The sequence below is a fragment of the Mus caroli genome, unplaced genomic scaffold (assembly GCF_978045245.1).
Source record: "Mus caroli unplaced genomic scaffold, Mus_caroli_1 scaffold_7, whole genome shotgun sequence".
Classification (NCBI taxonomy): domain Eukaryota; kingdom Metazoa; phylum Chordata; class Mammalia; order Rodentia; family Muridae; genus Mus; species Mus caroli.
Window position 1 is genome coordinate 24,682,654 of NW_028227262.1, and position 22,418 is coordinate 24,705,071.

Genomic DNA, 22,418 nt, shown 5'->3' on the forward strand with positions numbered 1-22,418 from the left:
TTTCTGAACAATGAAGACAAACGAGACTCCCCCAAGGAGATTTCTCAGTGGATGAGCAGGATGGCCGGGTTGGATCCCGCTGAGACTCACATGGCGGGAAGAGTTGCCCTCCAACCTCATGGGCTGAGTTGAGGTCTGGACTGAGGGGCCCTTGTCTCCTCTTTGGCTACTGGACCTTCTTGAAGACCTGCTTGTACCCTCATAGTTCCTGGGGATAGATGATGAGGAGAATAAAGACAGAGAAGGGTTCTAGTCAGTGGGAGTTCACCCCCTATTCAAAGCCCTTGACTCATATGTAATCCTCCAGGAAGTGTGTAAGGATTGTATTATTGTTGCAAATCCTCATCTTTTCCTGGAAAAATGAAGGTTTCTGGGTCAGGGAAGTGGAGTGGCTGTCTCTAGCTCTCCGGTTGTGATTTATGGGTGGTCATCTGAAGTGTAGCCAGGGTCCCCTACCTCTCTCTATTTCTTCCTCTCTACGTTAAGTGCTTCTGGTTTTCTTCCTTAGCCACTTTCTTGGATGGGCTAGGGTGGGGTGGAGAAGTGAGCTTCCTTGGTGTGGACAAGGAACGCAGCCTCAGCGGCAGGTCCCTTCCCAGACATGCGTGCTTGGGTCTCCTTTCCCAGCTCTAACCCCTAACCAGTGTCCCCAGCTGGGGACTGCCCCTGTCTGCACACACACCAGTTACTCCTCCTCCCAGGTTACTATGGTCTATTGGGGAAAGCAGGATGAAGGAGAGATTGGAGGCGGGACACTCCAAGTGATGCCCAGCTGACTCTGTCTCAGCATCCTCTTCTCTTCTGAGGGATTCTACGATGCAGGACTCCCCTCCCCTCTTCCTAAAGGCCCGAGGTTTGGGGGCTGAGTTATCTCTGGTGACTGGTGGGGAGGGCAGAGGAGAAGCAGAATTGAGGAGCCAGGTGATGACGTAATAGCACCGTCCACACACAACAGGTTGTTTGGAGAGGTTGGTTGGGTTTTCCTTTCCTTCTGAGCGTCAATGCCAGTTGGGAGGCCCCTTGGAAACGACAGAGCAATCCCCCCCACACACCTCCCAGTTTGGAATTCCAGCAGACTTTAATGGATGCCCAGAGGTCAGGCTTACTCAGCCCTGGACTGGGTAGGCCATCAGTGTTTAGGCATCTGACATCAGGCAAGAGTGTTGGGAATGGAAGCAGGGAGGGAGGAACCAGGTCAAGGAAGTTGGGTTAAGGTAGAGACATGAGAAGTTGGGAATGTTCCTCTTCTCCCTTCCCCTCCTCTCTTCTCCCCTTCCTTCCCCTCCCCTTCTTCCTCTCCTTTCCTTTTATCTTCCTTTCCACCTACCTTTCTTTCTTTTCTTTCTTTCTTTCTTTCTTTCTTTCTTTCTTTCTTTCTTTCTTTCTTTCTTTCTTTCTTTCCTTCTTTCCTCTCTCTCTCTCTCTCTCTCTCTCTCTCTCTCTCTCTCTCTCTCTCTCTCCTTTTCTCCTTCTTTCTTTCGTTTGAACTTAGGGCACTGTGTAAGTGCTCTACCACTGAGCTGCACCCACATTCCCTTCCCTTCTTTAAAATGTGAGCATGCTCATGTCTGTGCAGACGTGTGTATGGTTGATGTTCACCTCCTTCAAGACAGCGTCTGTCATTGGCCTGGATCTTACCAAGTCTAACAAACAGTCTGGTTGGCTAGTGATCTTTAAGAATCCTCCTGTCTCTGCTTCTCTGGAGCTGGGATTGCAGGCACCCACCACCATCTGGGCATTTTTATGTGGGCTCTGGGAATCAAACTCAGGACCTGTGCTAGCAAAATAAGTTCTTTGTAAGTAAGACATTTTTCCAAGCCTTGCAGCGCTCTTATTGTGAAGCTGCCTAAGTTGTTCAGACTGACCCTGAACTCTGTGGTCTAGTCGGGCTTTGAACTTGCAATCTTCCTGCCTCAGCCTATAGATATTACAGGCTCGTGTCACTAGGCATGGTTCATAATTGAGAATTTCAAGGAAGGAAAGTCACAGAAGTCAGAAAGAGTGTTGATGTTCCTGAGAGGCTGTAGGGGGACAGTGAGGAGCTGGCACGTCCTCTAAGGGGCCTTGGTCTGGAGCGTAATGAACCATCACGGAGTGATTTAAGCTAGGGAGTGACATGGTCATTTTTACTTTTTTGATGGTTCCTGTGGCTACAGGTAAGGTTGTGCAGCCTGGGTTAGAGGAGGATTAAGACTGGGGACCAATTGGGGGCAGGTGAGAAACAAAGACCTTAGTTAGGAAGAAACAGCAGGCAGACACTTAGCAGAGAGCCATAAAATAGTAATAAATCATAAATTCCAGCCACATATGCAAAACATTCTAGAAGACCTACTAGAAGACTAAGGGAAAACATGTAAATTTAATTTTAGGAATATAATTTTGTTTAATGTAAACTATTCAAAATATTGTCATTTCAGCATGTGATCAATAAGAAAATCAGACATGTTTTTGATGCTATTTTACAATGCGGTATGTATTTTAAACTTAGCACATTTCTATTGGGACTAATTACATGCCAAATAGCTACTATTTTGGCTAGTGCAGAAAGTTATTCTGGATGTGGTGTGTGTGTGTGTGTGTGTGTGCGCGCGTGCGTGCTTGTGTGTGCGGGGGCCATGAGTAAAAAGACAGGGACATCAATCAGTGTGACCTAAGGTCTGGCTGGTGATTGCCATCCACAGACACAGTAAATACAAAAGTGAGGGTGCTCTGGGCCCCAGGAAATAATGAACTCAACTTTGACCTTGAGCACACAAATAGAAATGTCTTCTAGACAGTTGAGAGAACATCACTCTGGAGCTGTGGCTGTGGCTGTGGCTGTGGCTGTGGCTGTGGCTGTGGCTGTGGCTGTGGCTGGAGAACAAATGTCACGGACAGTTTACAGGTGGCAGCAGAAGGAATGGGAGCAGTTGACTTAGCCCACACTGTACAGGCAAGAGAAAGAAAGCCAGGAATAAAGTCCTGTGGGGGCCCTGGTGTCAGGGTTAATTAGCAGGGGACTCTGCCTGCAAAGGACGCTGAGCAGGACCATGGAAGAAGCAGGGAAAGTGTGGGAGATGTGACTGAGGAGACAAAGTGAGAGAGACTCAGGCAAACCCAGTGCCACAGGCTTCAGGATGAACGGATGTGGGCTCATTGGCCTGTACTTCGTATTCCTGTGACTGATGATGCAAAGGGGCAAGGAAGAGACTGGGGAGATGGCTCAGCAGTTAAGTGCACTTTCTGCTCTTCCAAAGGACATGCGTTCAATCCCCAGCACCTACGTGGTAGCCCATGACTGTCTGCAACTCCAGTTCCAGGGGACCCAGTGGGGCATAGATCCATGCAGGGAAAACATTCATCCACATAAAAATATTTAAGAGAAGACAAACTAAATAAATTATTCTATTAAAGACATAGAATGGGGGGCTGGTGAGATGGCTCAGTGGGTAAGAGCACCCGACTGCTCTTCCAAAGGTCCAGAGTTCAACTCCCAGCAACCACATGGTGGCTCACAACCATCCGTAACGAGATCTGGCGCCCTCTTCTGGACTGTCTGAAGACAGCTACAGTGTACTTACATATAATAAATAAATAAATCTTAAAAAAAAAAAAAAGACATAGAATGGGTAAGGAAGAAGTAGGAAGGAGTTGGGGAGCATAAGAGTTTGTTGGTCCCAGAAACTTATTATGGTTTGTTATTTGGGGCCACCATGTATGTCCTGCTTTGGTGGTCATTGTCCCTGGCTTGGGCTGGAGGAGTCACTGTTCTGGCTCATCTGCCCTGTGCCCTGTCAATGCAGGGGAAAGGAACCCGGCATTGTCACCCATCCACAAAACTTAGACCCTCCTCAAACTCTGCTCCCACCTCGGGTTCCATAAAGTAGTTCCAGAAGGTGCTGGGAATCTTCCTCACTATGTGGTTCTACTGGTGGCTGATCTCCTTGTCTCCCCCCTGCCCCCTAGCAACACTGCCTTTCTTGGACCATTGGTGTCTGTGGGGCCCGAGACTTAGTAAGGGCTCTCATGTCCAGCCAGTTGCTTCCTGCCTGCCATAGCTCTGTCAAGACTGTGAGTGAGAGGCAGGGAAATGCATGCTAAGCCATCAGGTTCCAATGTTGTCCCACTCCAACATGGCTTCTCAGTGGGACCTGGAAGAGGAAGAGAGTGGGAGGAAGGGTCTGGAAGGGTGAAATTATTACTTAGGGCATCTAGGTAGTGTTCCAAGTTCTTTTGGGACAGGTTGGGAGGGAGACATTGTTCCCAGTGTAGACAGGAGTAGACTGGGGAGTCAGGGGGGCTGTCTGGAAAACGAGGCTCACAGACTTCAAGTCAGTCCCCACACACAGTGTGGGAAGACCCAGCTGACCAGGGCTTTAGTAGGGCTGGGTCCTTGCTGCAGTAAGAGATGCAGCCTCACTCTGCCCCGCTGCAGTGATGGGCTCTGGTCTGCTGTGTGTAGCCCTGGAGCGACCAAGACTTAACAAAGTCATTCCTGGCTTCAGCTTTTTCTGTGGAATGACCTTAGAGCTGTCTGTCATTCAAAACTTGAGCTTTTTGAGTGTCAGTCTTGGCCTCCGTGTCATTTCGGTCAGGTTTGGGAACCCCGAGGGGCGGGCTTCCACTGGAGGCTGCTGTGGCAGGCAGTGTGTGGAGCAGCTGTGAGTTTTGGCTTTATTCTTAGACTGAGAGGAAGGGGAGGGAGGGGGCATTCAGAGGTGTGAATCGGGAGGTGAGGACCGCCCGCCCCGGAGACAGGAGCCACATTTACTAAAGGCCTGGACTCTAGGCCTTCACAGCTCTTCCCCTGCCCCCCTTACCATTGGCTGAATATGGTTCTTAAACGGGTGTTCTCGGTCTTTTGGGGCATGTTTGGGGAGGGAGGCAGAGGAAATGACGACCAGTGAGGAATGAGTTCAAGAGAAGGCAAGGGAAGGCTGAGGATTTTATACTCTTTGATTTGGGACCCAGGATTTTCCTCTCAGTTCCGAGTCCTGGATACCATCAGCCCTCAGCCCCTACCAAGGCACATTCTAACGGCTTGGGGGATATTGAAATCATTGTGTACCCTGTCTGCAGCTGCCCACTTGCCTCCCAAACTGACCAATGACGTGGGGCAGCTCGATCACAGTTTAAGGTGGGGAAATTAGGGACTGTAAGCAGTAAGAAAAGGCGATCTCTGATGCAGGTGAACTGCCCTTCCAGGAGCGTGTGTGGAAAGGGGCTGCCGGGAGTCCTTCCTCTTCCTCACCCAGGGCCCTTGTCATAGGCTTTTTTGTCTGTCTGTCTGTCTGTCCGTTTGGTTTTTCTGGCCCTCCGCTGTCGCCCACAAGGCCCTGAGTTGGAACTGAAATGCTAGAATTTCCTACTCGAGGTTTTGCCTCCAGGTTTCCAGAAAGCACGCAGCAGGGACTAGCTAATGGAATGGGCTGTGGAAAGAGGTTAATGCAGAATTGGGGGTGGGTGACGTGGATACTGCCTCTCTTGGCCACCCCCAAGGCTCTTGACGTCTCTGTCTCACCCTACCTCCTGCCTTTCGGCTAGGTCTTCTGATATCCTTCGTATCTTCTACCCACTCCATGGCTTTCCTGCTTCCTCTCTAGCCCCCGCAGTTCCTCTGCTCCCCCAAACTGCAGCCAGGGGAAAAAGCCCTAACACATTCTCCCGCCCCTGCTCCCCAGTCGCATTGGTTCCCTACCCCCCCCTTGCAGCACCTGGCGCCCTCAGTCTTCTAATTGGCCAGCGGCCCCATCAATCCTTGCCTGGCTGTGCTGACGTCATCCTGCAGTAGCGGGGATGGGGTGGGAGTGAGAGAGAGAGAGAGCAAGCGAGAGTGAGGACGCTGGGCTGGAGACTGAAGAGAAGCTACTGCAAGTCCCCCATCTCAGCCACCCAGCGGGTCTGAACACATCTGCTATATGGACTAGAGTGGTCGGCAGGCCCCTTTCTGATCTTGTCCCCCTGCCCTTCCCTCGTAGTCTCTGCATTTCTCCCCCAAAGTGGCATTAGCAGGCTTGAGGCTCCCAGGGGATAGGAACGCCTGGCCTGGCGTGCTTAGCACCGCACCATGACCCTCCTGCTGGTGTCCCTTTTGCTGGCCTCTCTGCTTCAGATCAGCTCTGGCAACAAAGGTGAGATAGACGGGGATGGGGGCCTCTGAACTGGGGCGTCAGACTGAGCAATATGGGGGTGCGGAGGGAAGGGGATGTTCAGGCTCTCTGGTGTCCGAGACAGGTGTCCTTTCCTTTCTCACTCCCCCTTTCCAACCTTTTTTCAGACTGGCTCTCACTTCCAAGGGCCAGCTCCTCCTCTCTGGTCCATCTCTACATGTGCTTGCCTAACATCCTGCTTGCATATCTGTTCCCACCTGGGGTCTCTTTGCCCCCTCCCCCAACCCTTCCATGCTGGTAGATATCTCCTGTCTCAAAGGGACTTGCTCCCCGAGGGTGACATTCCCTCAGGTTCCGTTTCACTGGGTGTTCATGCATACTAAGGGTGTGTGGCAGATCCAGCTGGCTGTCTTCATCCCTTCCTGGGGAGAAACTGTATACCGCAGCTCAGTAATTCCGAGCACGTATGTATTTTCGTGTCTCTCTGCATCCATACCCTTCTGCCTGCATCCGCTGGGTTGTGGGTTACCACAGCTGCCCTCTCTGGCAGACAGCAGATAAATTCAACTGGGTGAGACTGTCAGAGGGAAGGGGAGGGTGGGGCCAGGGGCAGAGGGTTCAGGTAGGTAGAGGGGACAGAGAAAGTCTGAAAAGGGAAGAAAAGGGTGTGTGTGGAGGGGTGCTCCAGGAAGGAGGTGAGAAGGGAATCTGAGGAGGGAAGGGGAGGTGAGGAGTGGGAATAAGAAGTGAATCAGAAAGGAGAAAGGTAGAGGCAGAAGGAGGAAAGGAGAGAAGTGGGGGAGGAGGGAATCAAGGAAGAGCCAGGAAGCAAAGAAGGGATGAAGAATGGATATAGGGCGGCAGTTAGACATAAGACAGGGGCAGGAAGGAGGGCTCATTTGCTAAGGGCATAAAGACAGGGTTGTAGGGTGCCTGGCTCAGCCCTTGGTACCCTCTGCTCTTCTGTCTGCTGTCTCCCATGTCTGGCTGGAGCTCCTACCTCAGGGTGGTCCTCCTGGCTCTCAAGCCTCTTTTCACTTCCTGCTCGGCCTCCCGTACACCATCTTGAGGCTTTCTCTTAGGCCATTAGGGGACAGGGTTATGGTGGTCATCCCCATGAAATGGAGAGGCCTGCAGATACCAGGATGTTGGTTGGGCTGTGGTTATGGGAATGGATAGAAATCAGAATTTCTTGCTCATCATGAGACACTGGGGTGAGAGCCCTCTGGTGACTCAGTTTCTCTCTGATGATCTATCCTCCCCTCTCCATGTCTGGCTTTGGGAGCATGGATGGGCATAGTGGAGTTAGGTGGAGCAAGTGGTGGAGGTTGGTTCTAGGGATGAGAGAGAAGAGGCATGTATGTTTTCCCTATGACATCTCAAGAGCTTGAAGGAAGTTGATCCTGGGGAAGAGACCCTCCTTGAGAGGAGTCTGGTAGGAGACAGTGTGATGTGGAATAGGCAAAATTAGGATTCAGACAGGTCTGTGAGGAAGCGTGGGGTGTGGAGGTCCTGAGAGGACCTAGAATGTACTGGTTATGACTGTATTCTCTTGGGTGTGGGGATGGGAAGTGAGGGATTTGCTGTGTTTCTAGGCCAGTTCCATAATCCCTTAGGATGGGTCCAGGCACAGCGCTGATTTCTATCTTCTATCCCCTCCCCTCTGCCCCCTCCTGCTGTCCTATATAATTGCCTTCTTTCCTTTCTCCTTTTCTGGGAGAGTGGCCTGAAGTCTGGGCCCGACCTGGAGAAGTATAGGGTGAAGGGTTGAAATCCAGCAGGTGGGAGAGGGGGTAGAAAGGGGGTATACGACTGAGATTTCAGGAAACTGGGCTCTACTCTTGCCCCAAGTCTTAACTCTCAGTTCATTCTTCCCATCCTTTCTCAAGACCTTCCGAGGGCTCACCATTGTTTCCTGACTTCCCCATCACTGTTTGCTAAGGCAAAAAAAAAACAAACAAACAAACAAACAAAAAAAAACCTTATAGGAGATTCTCTACCCCTAACCATGATTCTCAGGGAGAGATAGTAGTCCCTTCCCCACAGGAGGGTAGTTGCCATGAAACTGTCTCTCCAGTTATAGAAGGCTGTGACCTCCTACGAGAGTTGCTGGTTCCTTCCTTCTGTAGCTCATCCTTCTCCCTCTGGCAAGGTGGCAAGACATGGAAAAGGGGTCGCTGTTGGGTGCAGGGTTAACAAGGGCAGCATCCTGGGCGTGGATGGTCAGGTCACTTTCTCTCTTCTTCCTGGGGTGGGGCCAGCCAACAAGCACAAGCCATGGATCGAGGCAGAGTACCAGGGCATTGTCATGGAGAATGACAACACGGTCCTGTTGAACCCACCACTCTTTGCCTTGGATAAAGATGCTCCACTGCGCTATGCAGGTAACGGGCAGGATTGAGAGAGTGGGTGGGAAGGCAGAAGAGAAGGGAGGGGTGAGAGGTCATGGGAGCTGGAGCAGTGGGAAGGTGGGCACAAGCCCAGGGAAAGCATCAGAGGAAGGGGGTATGAGGAGGAGAATGGGCTGCGCTGAAGACCCTAAGATGCAATGGAGCATGTCAGAGTTGAGCAGCCAGGGATTAAACACATTATTAGATTTTACAGACCTTAGACCTGCTTGTTGCTCAGGGAAACTGGACGTCATTGATATTTCATGTCATCAAGAGTGGGTCTGGAGTTTGGGAGGAGATTTGTTACTGGGCACAACCCAGCCAAAGAGTCTGCAGGCTGGTCATCGGGACCTCACATCTCTTCCTGCCTTGCCAGGTGAGATCTGCGGCTTCCGGCTCCATGGATCTGGGGTACCCTTCGAGGCTGTGATCCTGGACAAGGCAACGGGTGAAGGGCTGATCCGGGCTAAGGAGCCCGTGGACTGTGAGGCCCAGAAGGAACACACCTTTACCATTCAGGCTTATGACTGTGGCGAGGGACCGGATGGCACCAATACCAAGAAGTCTCACAAGTGAGGAAGGCTGTTATGGGACCCCTCTCCCTCCTTCAACAATGCTCTCCCAGAGACAGGGCTCTCCTTCGCTAGCTGATACTGTGATGCTCAGTTGAGCAAGTTCAGTCATTGCAGGATAGACCAACCCAAACCTAGGGATGGAACCTATGACCTCACCTACACCCAGGAAACACTCTACCAATGGGCTATATCTCCAGCCCTAAATTTACTATTGCAAAGTTACTGATAATCATGAGTAATAGCATCTATTTTCTTCTTTCTCCCTTGTCGACTGATTACTGTTTGTTCTAACATAAAAATAGTGCTCTTAGTCCTTGACCATACTAACTGAATGCCACCCCACCCCTGCTATTCATAGAGTGTAGGGATCTCTAGTCAAGGTCACAGGCAGACACAAGAGTTCCATGACATCTCACCCCACTTTGCCTTTTGCAACCTAGGGCAATGTACTTAGCCTTTCTGAACTTGCTTCTCCTTGTCTATGAGGTAGAGATGTTACTGGGTATATTATAGGAGGTGGTTTGTATAAAAAGCCTGCACCTTTGCACCTGCTGCAGAGCACAGGGGCATTGTGATGGACAAGCAAATTCTACATGCAGCCAGACCCATTCCAAGTATCTCCTCTGGTCCACTTGCAACACACGGCTTGGAGGGGCCAGGGAGGGTGGGGGATGGTTTCACCATTGAGGAAGACTGGGCCTCAGACACCAGCATCTGTTACTAGCTAACTTCTCACTTGAGAATGGGGGAAAGCTCAGCAGTAAGGAATCCTGGATCACTGAGAGGCAGCGGAGATCAGAAGGGTCTTTGTGACTTAGTTTCCCATTTAGAGAGAAGACCTTTGTCTCTGAGCCTCAGAGCCTGGCTCTTGGCTAGAGGCAAGGTATAGAATGATGTTCCTAGACCTGGCTCTGTTGGCCTGGGAAGGGCCCCGACTGACATGTGCAATTTAGGCCGGTGAACTACTCAGTTCAGACAAAGGAATTCTAGTCAAACACCGTTTCCTTGATGGCTGGTTTTAACTTTTTTTTTTTGTCTGTATCTTTTTCATTTCTTCTGTAAGATTAGACTTGCTAAGTCAGGGACCTTTTGAATTTTATTTTGAAATATATTTTAGTTTGTTGCCTTTCCCCTCACCTTGGCATCCTAGTGAGGGCTTGCAGATACACTCAGAGCTATGTTGTGGGGCACGTGGATAGACAGAGAGGGCAGTTGAAAGGGATTGGAGGGCGATGATCCTCCTCCTCCTCATCCTATGTTGCCTTCTGGACAAAAATCACCAACGTGGCTTCTGATATTCTCCGGGGCTTGTTCCCTCTCCCCCATACCATTGTTCCTTTCCTTGACCCCTCTCCCTTGTATGGTTTTCTATATGTTATGTACAGCCCAGTGTCCTGTGGAGTGGGGATGAGCAGTCTCAGGGGCAGACTGGCCCCCTCCTGCCCTCATTCCCAATCAGAATTCCTGATTGCAGTTTCCTTAGTGCTCGAAGCTGGCTAAGGCTTCCATATCGATTCTGCTCCCATGCGTGCAGGGCAACCGTGCATGTTCGGGTCAATGATGTGAATGAGTTTGCCCCGGTCTTTGTGGAGCGTCTGTACCGTGCTGCAGTGACGGAGGGGAAGCTGTATGATCGGATCTTACGTGTGGAAGCCATTGATGGCGACTGCTCCCCGCAGTACAGCCAGATCTGCTACTATGAGATCCTTACACCCAACACCCCTTTCCTCATTGACAATGATGGTGAGTCTTTTCTTGGTCCCTAGCTGCTCAGGACCCTCTGCTCTCCCGATGACTGACCCAGGGCATCAACCTCCCTATTCCTGCCCCTCGCTCCAGATTCTTATTCCCCTCTTTGTCCCTATGTGAGGCTCCCTTCCCCCCAGATACTTCCCTTCCACTTTAGGCTGCTATCTGTATGTGCCAATACTTGGCTTGCCTAGTATTCTCACGCCTTCCTGAGCTTCCTCTAGTGCAGTGGTTCTCAATCTGTGGGGGCTCGAATAACCGTTTCACAGGGTCACATATCAGAATCCTGAATATCAGATATTTATTTACAACAGTAGCAAATTACAGTTATGAAGTAGCAACAAAATCATCTTACGGTTTTGGTGGGAGGATCACCACAACTCGAGGACCTGTATTAAAGGTTTGCAGGGTCAGGCAGGTTGAGACCCACTGCTCTAGTGCACCTGACCTGTCTGTCCTCCCATTTTCCACCCCAGGCAACATTGAGAACACAGAGAAGCTACAGTACAGTGGCGAGAAACTCTACAAGTTCACAGTGACAGCGTATGACTGTGGGAAGAAGCGAGCGGCAGATGATGCTGAGGTGGAGATCCAGGTGAAGCCCACCTGCAAACCCAGCTGGCAAGGTGAGGGAGGGGACCTGCAGGCAAAACATCTGCCACATTGGTTTTTTAATTTTATTTTATTATTTACTTATTTATTTTGTTTATATGAGTACACTGTAGCTGTCTTCAGACACACCAGAAGAGGGCATCGGATCCCATGGTTGTGAGCCACCATGTGGTTGCTGGGAATTGAACTCGGGACCTTTGGAAGAGCAGTCAGTGCTCTTAATCACTGAGCTAACTCTCCAGCCCTATTTTTATTTATTTTATTTTAATTTAATTTTTCTCTTGTCATGTCTGATGAGCATGGAAGGTAGATCAGATGTCAGAAGCACATTTCCAGACAGGCTTCTACCCTGGCCATTTTTTCTAGGAGCCACAGACAATCAGCACAAATGGTGGGAGGGACTGCCTGGCCATCTGCCTTTCTCTCTGTCTCACCTGTGCAGGCTGGAACAAAAGGATTGAATATGCCCCAGGAGCTGGCAGCTTGGCTTTGTTCCCTGGCATCCGTCTGGAGACCTGTGATGAGCCACTGTGGAACATTCAGGCCACCATAGAGCTGCAGACCAGCCATGTGGCCAAGGGCTGCGACCGAGACAACTACTCAGAGAGGGCTCTGCGGAAGCTCTGTGGTGCGTGTGTCTCAGTTTCCCCCTCATCGCCCCCCCCCGTCCCCCAACCATCCCTTCCCAACCATCCCTCACCTTCTCTGTCCCTCCCTTTTATGAAATTTGACTCCCCTGGCTATCACAGGTATTGCTATCTCCCTGGATGATGAGGTGTGTGGGTAGCTTTTGTGCTCTGAAGGGTAGGTAGATAAGGCTCTGGTAAAGAGGTATCCTTGTTGGAGCCACCCTAAATGTATCACAGAACAAGGAGTTGGTGGATGGGTTCGGGTACTGAGAGTCATTTGTAGAAGAGAGCACGCTCCCTCTCTTGTCTTAGAAAGCCTACAAGAGGAGATGAATGGTTTTTCCTTTCCATCTCCTCATCTGCTGCTTCTCAGCGCTGACACTTGTCCCCTTTGGGGCATCTGCAGGTGCTGCTACTGGGGAGGTGGACCTGTTGCCCATGCCCGGCCCCAATGCCAACTGGACAGCGGGGCTGTCGGTGCACTACAGCCAGGACAGCAGCCTCATCTACTGGTTCAATGGCACACAAGCTGTGCAAGTTCCCCTGGGTGGTCCAGCAGGGCTGGGCTCTGGGCCGCAGGATGGCTTCAGTGACCACTTTACCCTGTCCTTCTGGATGAAGCATAGTGTGACTCCGAGCAAGGGGAAGAAGGAGGAGGAGACCATTGTGTGTAACACAGTCCAGAATGGTGAGCCCTAACCTGAGGTGGGACACTGGCTTCTTGTGCTACATTTGCCACTTGCCATTACCCAATAAGGACTGTTGGCAGGTCTTGTCCCCTCCCCTTTTTAAATTTTAATTTGTAAGTTTTTCTTCCTTCCTTTCTTTCTTTCTTCCTTCCTTTCTCTTTCTTTCTTTCTTTCTTCCTTTCTTTTTCTTTCTTTCTTTCTTTCTTTCTTTCTTTCTTTCTTTCTTTCTTTCTTTCTTTCTTTCTTTCTCTTCTTTTTCAAGACAATCTTGCTGTGTTGCCCAGGTTGGCCCAGATTGGCTCAGGTTGGCCCACATTGACCTTTAACTTGATCAGTCCTCCTGCATCAGTATTCTGAATGCTGAGATTACAGGAATGCCCCATTGTACTCCCCCAACACCTTAACAAAAAAGAGATGGAGTCTTGCCATGTTTTACAGGCTGACCCTGAACTCCAGGGCTCACGAAGTCCTAATACCTCACTTTGACTAGTTGCTGCGACTTTGGCAGACACCATCATGCCCAGTTCACTGGCTGGTTTCTCCACTCCTCTAATTCTGTGACTTGTTGAGATGATATTTTGAGAGGTTCCTGCTCTGGATGCAGCAGGACATTGTCTTTATTGGCAGTTGCCAAATTAGTCTTCCTGCATCCCTGTCATATCTCTTCTTCCACACAAGCCCCACCATTGCGCAGGGTGATGGCTTATCCATCCTTTCTCTCCCTTCACGATCCCTCTCAATGGCCTGAGAGAATGAGAACACGAGCCTTTGAACCCTTTCTTGCCTCAGGCCTGTGTTTGACTCCTATCCCCTCCCTGTCCCTTAGAGGACGGCTACTCTCACTACTCACTGACTGTCCACGGCTGCAGAATCGCCTTTCTCTACTGGCCGTTGCTTGAGAGTGCTCGTCCAGTCAAGTTCCTCTGGAAGCTGGAGCAGGTGAGACAGGGAGGGGGGGGTAGATGAATGGGGGCGTGGCCTCTGCGATGGACGGGGGCGTGGCCTCTGAGATGGACGGGGTGGGGGTGAGGTTGAATGGAGGCGTGGCCTCTGAAGTGGACGAGGGGAGGGAGGGGGCGGGGCCTCTGAGATGGATGGAACTAAGTTTTAGGGTTGTGGTTGTTGTTGCTTTGATGGCCCTTTCTCTAAACTCAGTCCCTGATTAGTCTACCCCAGGTTGTCTTGTTCGCAGGGCTTGCTGCCTAGAGAAGTATTCATGGATTCAAGGGTCATAAGGGTGTCCTCTACTAAGCCTGGCCACCATCTTGGCCCTTCTTTTAGTCCATCTTCTTTTTTTTTTTTAATTTATTTATTTATTTATTATATGTAAGTACACTGTAGCTGTCTTCAGACACACCAGAAGAGGGAGTCAGATTTCGTTACGGATGGTTGTGAGCCACCATGTGGTTGCTGGGATTTGAACTCTGGACCTTCAGAAGAGCAGTCGGGTGCTCTTACCCACTGAGCCATCTCACCAGCCCCCATCTTCTTTTATGTAACCCATATAACTGTGTGTGTCCTTGATTCTTAGTTTTAACCAGGGAAGCAGGTGATGCTGGGGAGAAATTCACAGCTTAAGGGTCAGTATTGATTGGGAAGCCATACTGGTCAGTTTTGGTTTTTTGTTTGTTTATTGTTTTGAGACAAGGTTTCTCTACATAGCCCTGGCTGTCCTGGAACTACCTGTCTCTGTCTCCCCCGTGCTGGGATTAAAGGCGTGCTCAACACTACCCCACTAGTATTTTTGAACTTTGTGCTTTTTCACTTTGTAGTATCTTATTATTATTAATTTTTGAGACAGGGTCTCTTGGTAGCCCAGGCTGACCTTGAGTTTGCTAAATAGCAGAGGATGCCCTTGAACTCTGGATCCTTCTGCCTCCACTTCTCAAGGACCTGGATCACAGGCGTGTGTCACCGTGCCTAGCTAAACTTTTAAGAAGGATAAAAAAAATTCTATATCCCAAATGATGAAATTATATAATAGGGCTTTATAGACTTAAAACCACTCTACACATGTTAATTGTCATTATTTTGTCTACTTATGAAAGATATGTGAAGATGGACAAAGGAATTAAGATCCTCTCTTAAGCCCACACTTCCAAGTTGTAGTCTGTTTATTGAATTGGTCTTTACTCTGCAGTCCAGGCTGGCCCTGCATTTGCCGTCCCCCTCCCCTGCCTCTGATTCCTGGGTGCTGGGACTGTAGGTGTGTGTCACCATGGCCAGCGCATGTTCATTCTTCAAGTTGACTACAAAGACCAGCGAGGGCCAACTTGAGTTTCCATCTTCTACCTTTTGTATAAATCCTGATAGTAGTGATTGATAAGTGGAGGACGCAGGACGGTGAAGGAAGCAGGGGAGAGGAGGGCCTGGAGAAACGTACAGTCTATAGGAGTGAGGCCTGTTCACGAAAGCTTTGCTGTTGGTAGCACATTTAAAGAGAGAAGATTTGGCATTTGCTGCCTCTAGGTCCTTTCCTGTTGGGTTGGCTTCCTCCCCCTCCCCCAACTCCACTCCCTTTCCCTCCCTGTTCTTCCCTCTCTTCACCTCTTCCTTTCCTGTTCCCTGAGATACTGAGGATTTAGTTTAGTGCCTGGCTCTGCCACTGAACTATGTCCCCAGCCCACTTTTGTTGTTGTTGTTGTTGTTGTTGTTGTTGGTTTTCTTTCTTCTTCTTTCATATATTACATTCTGACTGCAGTTTCCCTTCCCTCCCCTCCCCTAACCCCCTTTTCCCCCCCCCCATCCACTCCCCACCCATACCCCTCCCCTCAGAAAAGAGCAGGCCTTCTAAGGACATTAACCAAGCACAACAAAACAAGCTACAGTACGACAAGGTACATATTCTCACATCTGGACTGGATGGCAACCCAGAAGGAGGAAATGGGTCCCCAAGGCAGGCATGACTTAGAGACAGCCCTGGCTCTCACTGTTAGGAACCCCACAAGAACATGGGGCTACACAACTATAACATTATGTGCAGAGGACCTAGCTCAGACTATACAGGCTCCCCGATCTCTGTGAGCCAACTTGAGTTCCAGTCAGTTGATTCTGTGGGCCATGTTCTTGATCCCTCTGGCTCCTCCAATCCTTCTTCCCCTTCCTCCACAGGACTCTCCAAGCCCCAAACCCTGCCTAATATCTGACCAGCCTACTTTTTACTTTTTATTTTGAGACAAGGTTTCACTAAGTTGCCCAGGATGGCCTTTAACCCACTCTATAGCCAAGGCTGTCCTTGAACTTGTGATCCTCTTGTCTCAGCCTCTTAAGAATTACACGTTGTAGCCGGGCGTGGTGGTTCACGCCTTTAATCCCAGCACTCGGGAGGCTGAGGCAGGTGGATTTCTGAGTTCGAGGCCAGCCTGGTCTACAGAGTGAGTTCCAGGACAGCCAGGGCTACACAGAGAAACCCTGTCTCAAAAAACAAAACAAAACAAAACAACAACAAACAAACAAACAAACAAAAAACCCCAAAAACCAAAAAACCCAAACAACCCCAAAAAACAACAAAACCCCCAAAAATCCTTAATTGAAAAAAAAAGAACCCTAAAAAAAAAGAGAGAAAATTACAAGCTGTTCAGGCTTTGTGTGTGTGAGTGTGTGTGTGTGTGTGTGTGTGTGTGTGTGTGTGTGTGTGTGTGTGTATACATGTCTGTGAAGTATGCAGTGCTAGGGATTGACTGCAGTGCCTTATGTATGCTAGGTAAGTGCTTTATCACTGAGCTACATCCCTAGTCTCTTTAAAAAATTTCTTTATCTTCTTTTATTTAAAACATCTATTAGACACCAATGAAGTGCCTGCCTTTTTACAGATAGATTCTATGGGTACAATGGAGTTTAGTAATATGAAACAAAACATTCAATTTCATTTAGCTTTTATTTTAGTTGGATAGATAAGCTACTTTATTTCTTTCTTTTCTCCTCCCATGCCTTCTGTTCCTCTCCCCACTTCCTCTTTTTGGCGTAGTCGGGGTTTTATCCCAGGACCTTGTATGTGCCAAGTCAATCCTTGAACCTTGAGCCAGCCTCTAGTGAAGGTGGAGTTTAAAAAAAAAATCTAAATATCTAAATGGGAGCAGCAGATGAAAAATCTCAGAGGCAAGGAAGAGTTCAGTGGATCCAGGGCCAGCAGATGAGGGGGAGGGCCTTAGGGAGTGCTGGGTGGGGCTTATGGAGCTCTGGGAGGGGTTTACGGAGTGCTCCGAGAGACGAGAGACAGACAGTGGCTCTGGGAAGCCTTTGTCTGAAGGCCTAAAGGCAGGAATATGACTTGGTCAGAGTTATGTTAAAGACCATCACGTGGGCAGTTGTGAGAGGTCTCAATGTAGAGTACAAGAGTGGAAGTAAGCCAGGCCTCGTGCTACAGGCCAGTGATTCCAACCACCCCGGGGGCTGAGACAGAAGTATTGAAAGTTCAAGACTAGCCTGGCAGTTTAGTGAGACTTTGTTTTTTGTTGTGGTGGTTGTTGTTTGTTGTTTTTTTGTTTTGTTTTTGTTTTTTGAGACAGGGATTCTCTGTGTAACCCCAGCCTGTCCTGGAACTAACTCTGTAGACCAGGTCGGCTTCAAACTCACAAAGATCCACCTGCTTCTGCCTCCTGAGTGCTAGGATTAAAGGTGTGCACCACCACTGGCTTATTTTTGTTTTTTAAACAGCAACTGCAAAAGCATCATCATCATCGTCATCATCATCATCACCATCATTTGTCTGGGGATATAGCTCAGTTGGCAGAGTGCCTGTCCACTGATGGCAGTCCAGAGATGGAGAGTTTCACATAGAAACCCTGAGAAGAAAGCACCTGTTGGCGGTTTGGGTGTGGAGGATGGGGCTGGGAGGGGGTGCTGGGGAAAAGTTCTAGGTTCAGTGTCCAGCATCACATAAAACCAGGTGTCACAGTTCATGCAGGAAGCAGGAGGATCAGAAGTTCAAGGTCATGGTGAGATTGAGGCTAGCCCAGGCAAGCTGAGACTCAAAAAATCCAAACCATCAGGCAAGATAGCTCATGGCACATGCCTTTAATCAGAGGCAGAGAGGCAGAGAGGCAGGGAGGCAGAGAGGCAGAGAGGAGGGAGAGAGGCAGAGAGGCAGGGAAGCAGGGAGGCAGAGAGGAGGGAGAGAGGCAGAGGCAGAGAGGAGGGAGAGAGGCAGAGGCAGAGAGGAGGCAGAGAGGAGGGAGAGAGACAGAGAGGAGGCAGAGAGGAGGGAGAGAGGCAGAGGCAGAGAGGAGGCAGAGAGGCAAAGGCAGGTGGATCTCCGTGTGTTTGAGGATATCCAGGTCTATGAAGCAAGTTCTAGAACAGCCTCAAACAAACAACCCAACCCCAACCAAAGCAGAAATAAAAAGTCAGGTAAGACAGGACTGGGATGAGCTTAGAGGCATGCATGAGCTTTCCAGAAGCGTCTCCAGTATAAAGAAGAAGAAGAAAAGAGGAGTGTAAGTCAGTGGATGGAATTGTGATGACTGTTCACACATAAGTAACTGGGGACTCACTGCTATGCCACCAGGGAGCTAGAGAGTCCTAAATGAGACCCACAGCTGTTAGTTTTGTTTGGCCCTGAGATAAAAGCCCTGTTGGTTTGGGTGTGGAGGGTGGGGATGTGGGGGGGGGGGAGCTGGGAAGCACAGAATCTGGGAAGAACTCTGGGCTGGCCATGGCCATGGTGGTGTTACCAGTGTGACTGTGGAGGCTGAGCCCTATGAACAGACCAGGACAGTCCTAGGAAGAGGGTGTAGAGGAGAGAAGGGAGAGGGCCCGTGCTGAGCCTTGAGGGCTCCTACCACTGGGAAGTTGGTACGGTGGAGAGCTCCACGCCTTCCTCTGCCCATTCTTCCCTCATTTGGGGGACTCCAGGAGAAGCAGCAGAGGGAAACAGTTGGTGTCCCAGAGGTGCCTGTTGGGTTGGAAACTGCCCTGGAGATCACGATGTCACCCATCTATTTATTCCTAAATATTCACTTACCACATATTTTTTGTTGTTATTATTATTTTATTTTCTGAGACAAGAGTTTGTTGCGTTGCCCAAACTGACCTTCAAACCCCTCCATTCAGGTGATCCCCCTGTCTCACGTTCCCAAGTTGCTGGACTTTAGGGATGTACTCCCATGGCTAGCTCTGTTTATAGTTTTGCATGTTTCTCTAACTCATGGAGTTTTCTATACTAGGTTGCCTGCCCTGTAGGCAGCCCTGCTGCTAGGCCTGGGGATGTGTAGGACTGTGCTGTTTCTAGGACGTGGAGGAGGGTTGGGGCTAGTTCCTTCGAGAACAAGTAACTGGGAGGCTCTTGCCCTTGCTTTGCACCCCCAGGTGTGTGACGATGAGTGGCATCACTATGCCCTGAACCTGGAGTTCCCCACGGTCACACTGTATACTGACGGCATCTCCTTCGACCCGGCTCTCATCCACGACAATGGTCTCATCCACCCACCCAGGAGGGAACCTGCACTCATGATTGGGGCCTGCTGGACTGGTGGGTCCCCTGAGTTTCTCAGTAAAGGCTTGGTGGCTTAGGGCTGGGAGGGGAGGAGGTCAGGTGAGGAGCAACGGTGGCCTGCCCGTCTGCAGAGGCGGCCTCCTGCCCCTCTGTACAGCTAGGCAGGGTGACTCTTCTCTGAATGATCTGTGCTGGAGACCTCTGATTCTGATACCCAAGTCCCCACTGTGTGGGTCAGCACCTTAAACTTGGTGGCATTTCCATCCGCAGATCAAGAGCGTTAACTCTAGCCAGTTCTCACTTGGTTCCCTCAAGGAGATGATGATTTCCACAGCCTCTCCCTTGCAGGAGGACAGGAATCCTCTGGGGGACTGCTAGTCTTCCATTTGCGTATCAGAGTCCTCCCGTTTCCTGTTCAAAAGAGTAATCTATAACATAGGCCTGCAAAATTGGGGGATATCACTCGAGGGGTTGGGACTCTGCTGAGAGCCTGCAAACCCTACATGGCAAGAGAGGACTTAGGAGAATTACAAAACATCTTGTCACAGCTCCCAGCTCACTGCTGCGCTTTTTTTCTTTTCCCTTCGTTTGCAGAAGAGAAGAACAAAGAGAAGGAGAAGGGGGGAGAGAACAGTACAGACACAACCTCAGGTACACCGTGGGTGAGAATTGGAGACCAGAGTTCTAATCTCAACTGGCTTATGTGTGCTTCTCTTTCTGCCCCCCAACCCAGCCTTTCTAGTTTCTCCTTCACACGCCACCATGGTATACAGTCTCCAAGCCAAGGCAGGGTCTCCTTGGAGCAAGAAGGCTGGGTATATAGCTTGGCTGGATTCTGCGTGTTCCCCCACCGCCGCCCCCGCCCAGAGAATGTAGTACCATTTCTCTTGCTGACTTTCCAATAGCAAAAAGCAGGGAGCCGGAGGGGCCAGTCTAGGCATCTATGGAGCTCACACACATTCATCCTGGTCTCCCCGCATGTCCCTGGAAAGACGCCCTCACTTACAGTCCCGCATTTCCTGTCAGTTCCTAATGTTCCCCCTCCCGTGTTTTCCTCCTCCTCTCTCTCCTCTCGGAAGCTTTTTACATGTCTGCTCTTCTTCTCTTCCTTCTCTCCTCCTCTTCCTCCTCATGGTTTTTTCCCCGCCCCCTTCTCACTTTTCTTCTTCCTGTGTGCTACGGGATGGAACCCAGAGCCTTACACATCCTAAGCAACAATTCGGTCTCTTCTGTCTCCTCCATCCCACCCCTCATTCCTACTTCTCCCTCACCTCTTATCTCTTATTTCTGTATTTTCATTTTCTTTCTCTAACCTCCTGCTACGTCTTCCTTTCTCTTTTCTCTCAGCCCCATCCTCGGCCCACCTTTCCTCTGCTCCTCTTTTCTCCTCTCACTACCTGCCCTGCTCCTGTGTTCCTGCCCTAGGAGACCCCTTGCTGATCCACCACTACTTCCATGGCTACCTGGCTGGTTTCAGCGTGCGCTCAGGTCGCCTGGAGAGCCGTGAGGTCATCGAGTGCCTCTATGCATGTCGGGAGGGGCTGGACTATAGGGATTTCGAGAGCCTGGGCAAAGGCATGAAGGTATAGCCCTTTCCATTCCCTCTCTTTCCCGGCATGCCCCTGGCCCCGAACCCCCCCCCCCGCCCCCCCCCCCCCGACTCCTTTACAGTTCTGCACCTTTCCTCTCCTGCCTCCTGGTCTTGCTCTCAGCTATGTCTGTGTCTGGGACCCAGGTCCACGTGAACCCCTCGCAGTCCCTGCTCACCCTGGAGGGGGATGATGTGGAGACCTTCAACCATGCCCTGCAGCATGTGGCTTACATGAACACTCTGCGCTTTGCCACACCCGGCGTCAGGCCCCTGCGCCTCACCACCGCTGTCAAGTGAGTGTTGGGTAGGCGGGCTGATCATTGAACAGAGTCGGTGTCGTTCTTTATCTTAAGACATCACTAGAGCTAGCCACACCGTTCTCATTTCACGTCCCTCTCTCCCTCTCGGAGTCCCAAGAGAGGACAGCTGACCTGTTGAAGGTCATGTTGGTAGAAGACCTTGGACCAGAGTCAGGTTTCCTGTTCTGTTACACGCTGTGAAGATGAGTTTCCAGGGTTTGGGGGTTTTGATCTTGTTTATGCTAATATATAAGGTGGGGCTGACATTCGGACTCAATTCTAATTATTTGGATGACCTTGGACAAATGGTGAGATCTGTTCATTTGGCCTATTTATCTTACTTCACCAAGTTCTTGCAAAATAAATATGACGAACCTAAGCCATCAGGCCAAATCTGGCTTGCTGTTTTCCCTGATGTTCATGGCTGCTTTTACAGGTTCAGGCAGGAGAAAAGCTGAGACAGAGATTGCTTATTTCCAAAAGAGAGAGATTATTCCCAGCTGGTCTTTTAAAGGACAACTTTGCTGAGCTTTGTATTGTAATGGGATGACTTTTGCATTCTTCAGCCGAAAATTGTGGGCAAGGTCAAGGTGTAAGTGTTTATTAGATATAGATTAGCATCTAGTAGATATTTATTAGTCTAGATTATTAGATATTAGAGGGATAACAGGACCTGACCGATGGAATTGTTATGAACTAAACGCTATCACCCAGGGATAATGCTTGCCACAGTGCCTGTTCTGTAGGTGCTGCTGGGTCCTCTGGGAAAGCAATTCTTCCCCCCCACCACCCCCCTCCCCCCTCGCAGTTATGGTCTGGAGGGCAGTTTTTAGACATACTGCCATCTAGTGGCTGGATCACGCAATTTAGGAGCCAGAGTTCCTGTGTTCTCCCCTCCCTGCCTCAACTTCTGCATAAATTCCCTGAAGCATGTGCTTCAGATATATTGGAAGAGGGCTCTGTGACCTGTAGTAACTCGGCACAATTTCTAGGCTCCTGTCAGCCCTGTGGAAGGTTGCTGCTGGGCTGTCATGCGGAGTTTAACTCCACACTGTGGAGTTAAAGGTCACAGACTATTGGGTATCATGTGGACACAGATCGGAGCTGTATGCGCCCCACTGTGTACTAGCCAACATTTCCTTTGCAAAACATTTATTTTGATGTATATGGGTGTTCTATGTATATGTCTACATAACATATTTGTGCAGTGCCGGCAAAGGCCTTCGATCTCTAGAGTTGGAGTGACACCTTGTACTGAGGTGTCATGTGGGTGCTGTGAATTGAACCTGGGGCCTCTGGAAGAGCAGCCAATGCCAATGCTCGTAACCACTGAGCTATCTCTCTAGTCCCCTAGTCTGAATT

At 49.9% G+C, this 22,418-nt stretch overlaps 2 protein-coding genes across 2 annotated transcripts in view; one reads left to right on the forward strand and one right to left on the reverse strand.

Annotated features, from left to right (window-relative positions):
• Positions 1–577: 577 nt before the first annotated feature.
• Positions 578–5,760, reverse strand: Rbp5 (retinol binding protein 5). Its single transcript, XM_085840861.1, is given in 3 exon segments — positions 578–712; positions 3,815–3,974; positions 5,756–5,760. Coding segments are annotated over 3 exon segments (300 nt in total).
• Positions 5,761–5,788: 28 nt separating this feature from the next.
• Positions 5,789–22,418, forward strand: part of Clstn3 (calsyntenin 3) — a 33,616-nt gene continuing 16,986 nt past the window's right edge. Inside the window, exons 1-12 of the mRNA XM_085839939.1 lie at positions 5,789–6,110; positions 8,351–8,473; positions 8,856–9,051; positions 10,589–10,797; positions 11,280–11,429; positions 11,858–12,043; positions 12,451–12,732; positions 13,560–13,672; positions 19,040–19,202; positions 19,761–19,817; positions 20,592–20,749; positions 20,902–21,050. Coding sequence (XP_085696065.1) covers positions 6,047–6,110; positions 8,351–8,473; positions 8,856–9,051; positions 10,589–10,797; positions 11,280–11,429; positions 11,858–12,043; positions 12,451–12,732; positions 13,560–13,672; positions 19,040–19,202; positions 19,761–19,817; positions 20,592–20,749; positions 20,902–21,050 — 1,850 coding nt within the window. The 5' untranslated portion in view covers positions 5,789–6,046. The remainder of the gene's footprint in view (positions 6,111–8,350; positions 8,474–8,855; positions 9,052–10,588; positions 10,798–11,279; positions 11,430–11,857; positions 12,044–12,450; positions 12,733–13,559; positions 13,673–19,039; positions 19,203–19,760; positions 19,818–20,591; positions 20,750–20,901; positions 21,051–22,418) is intronic.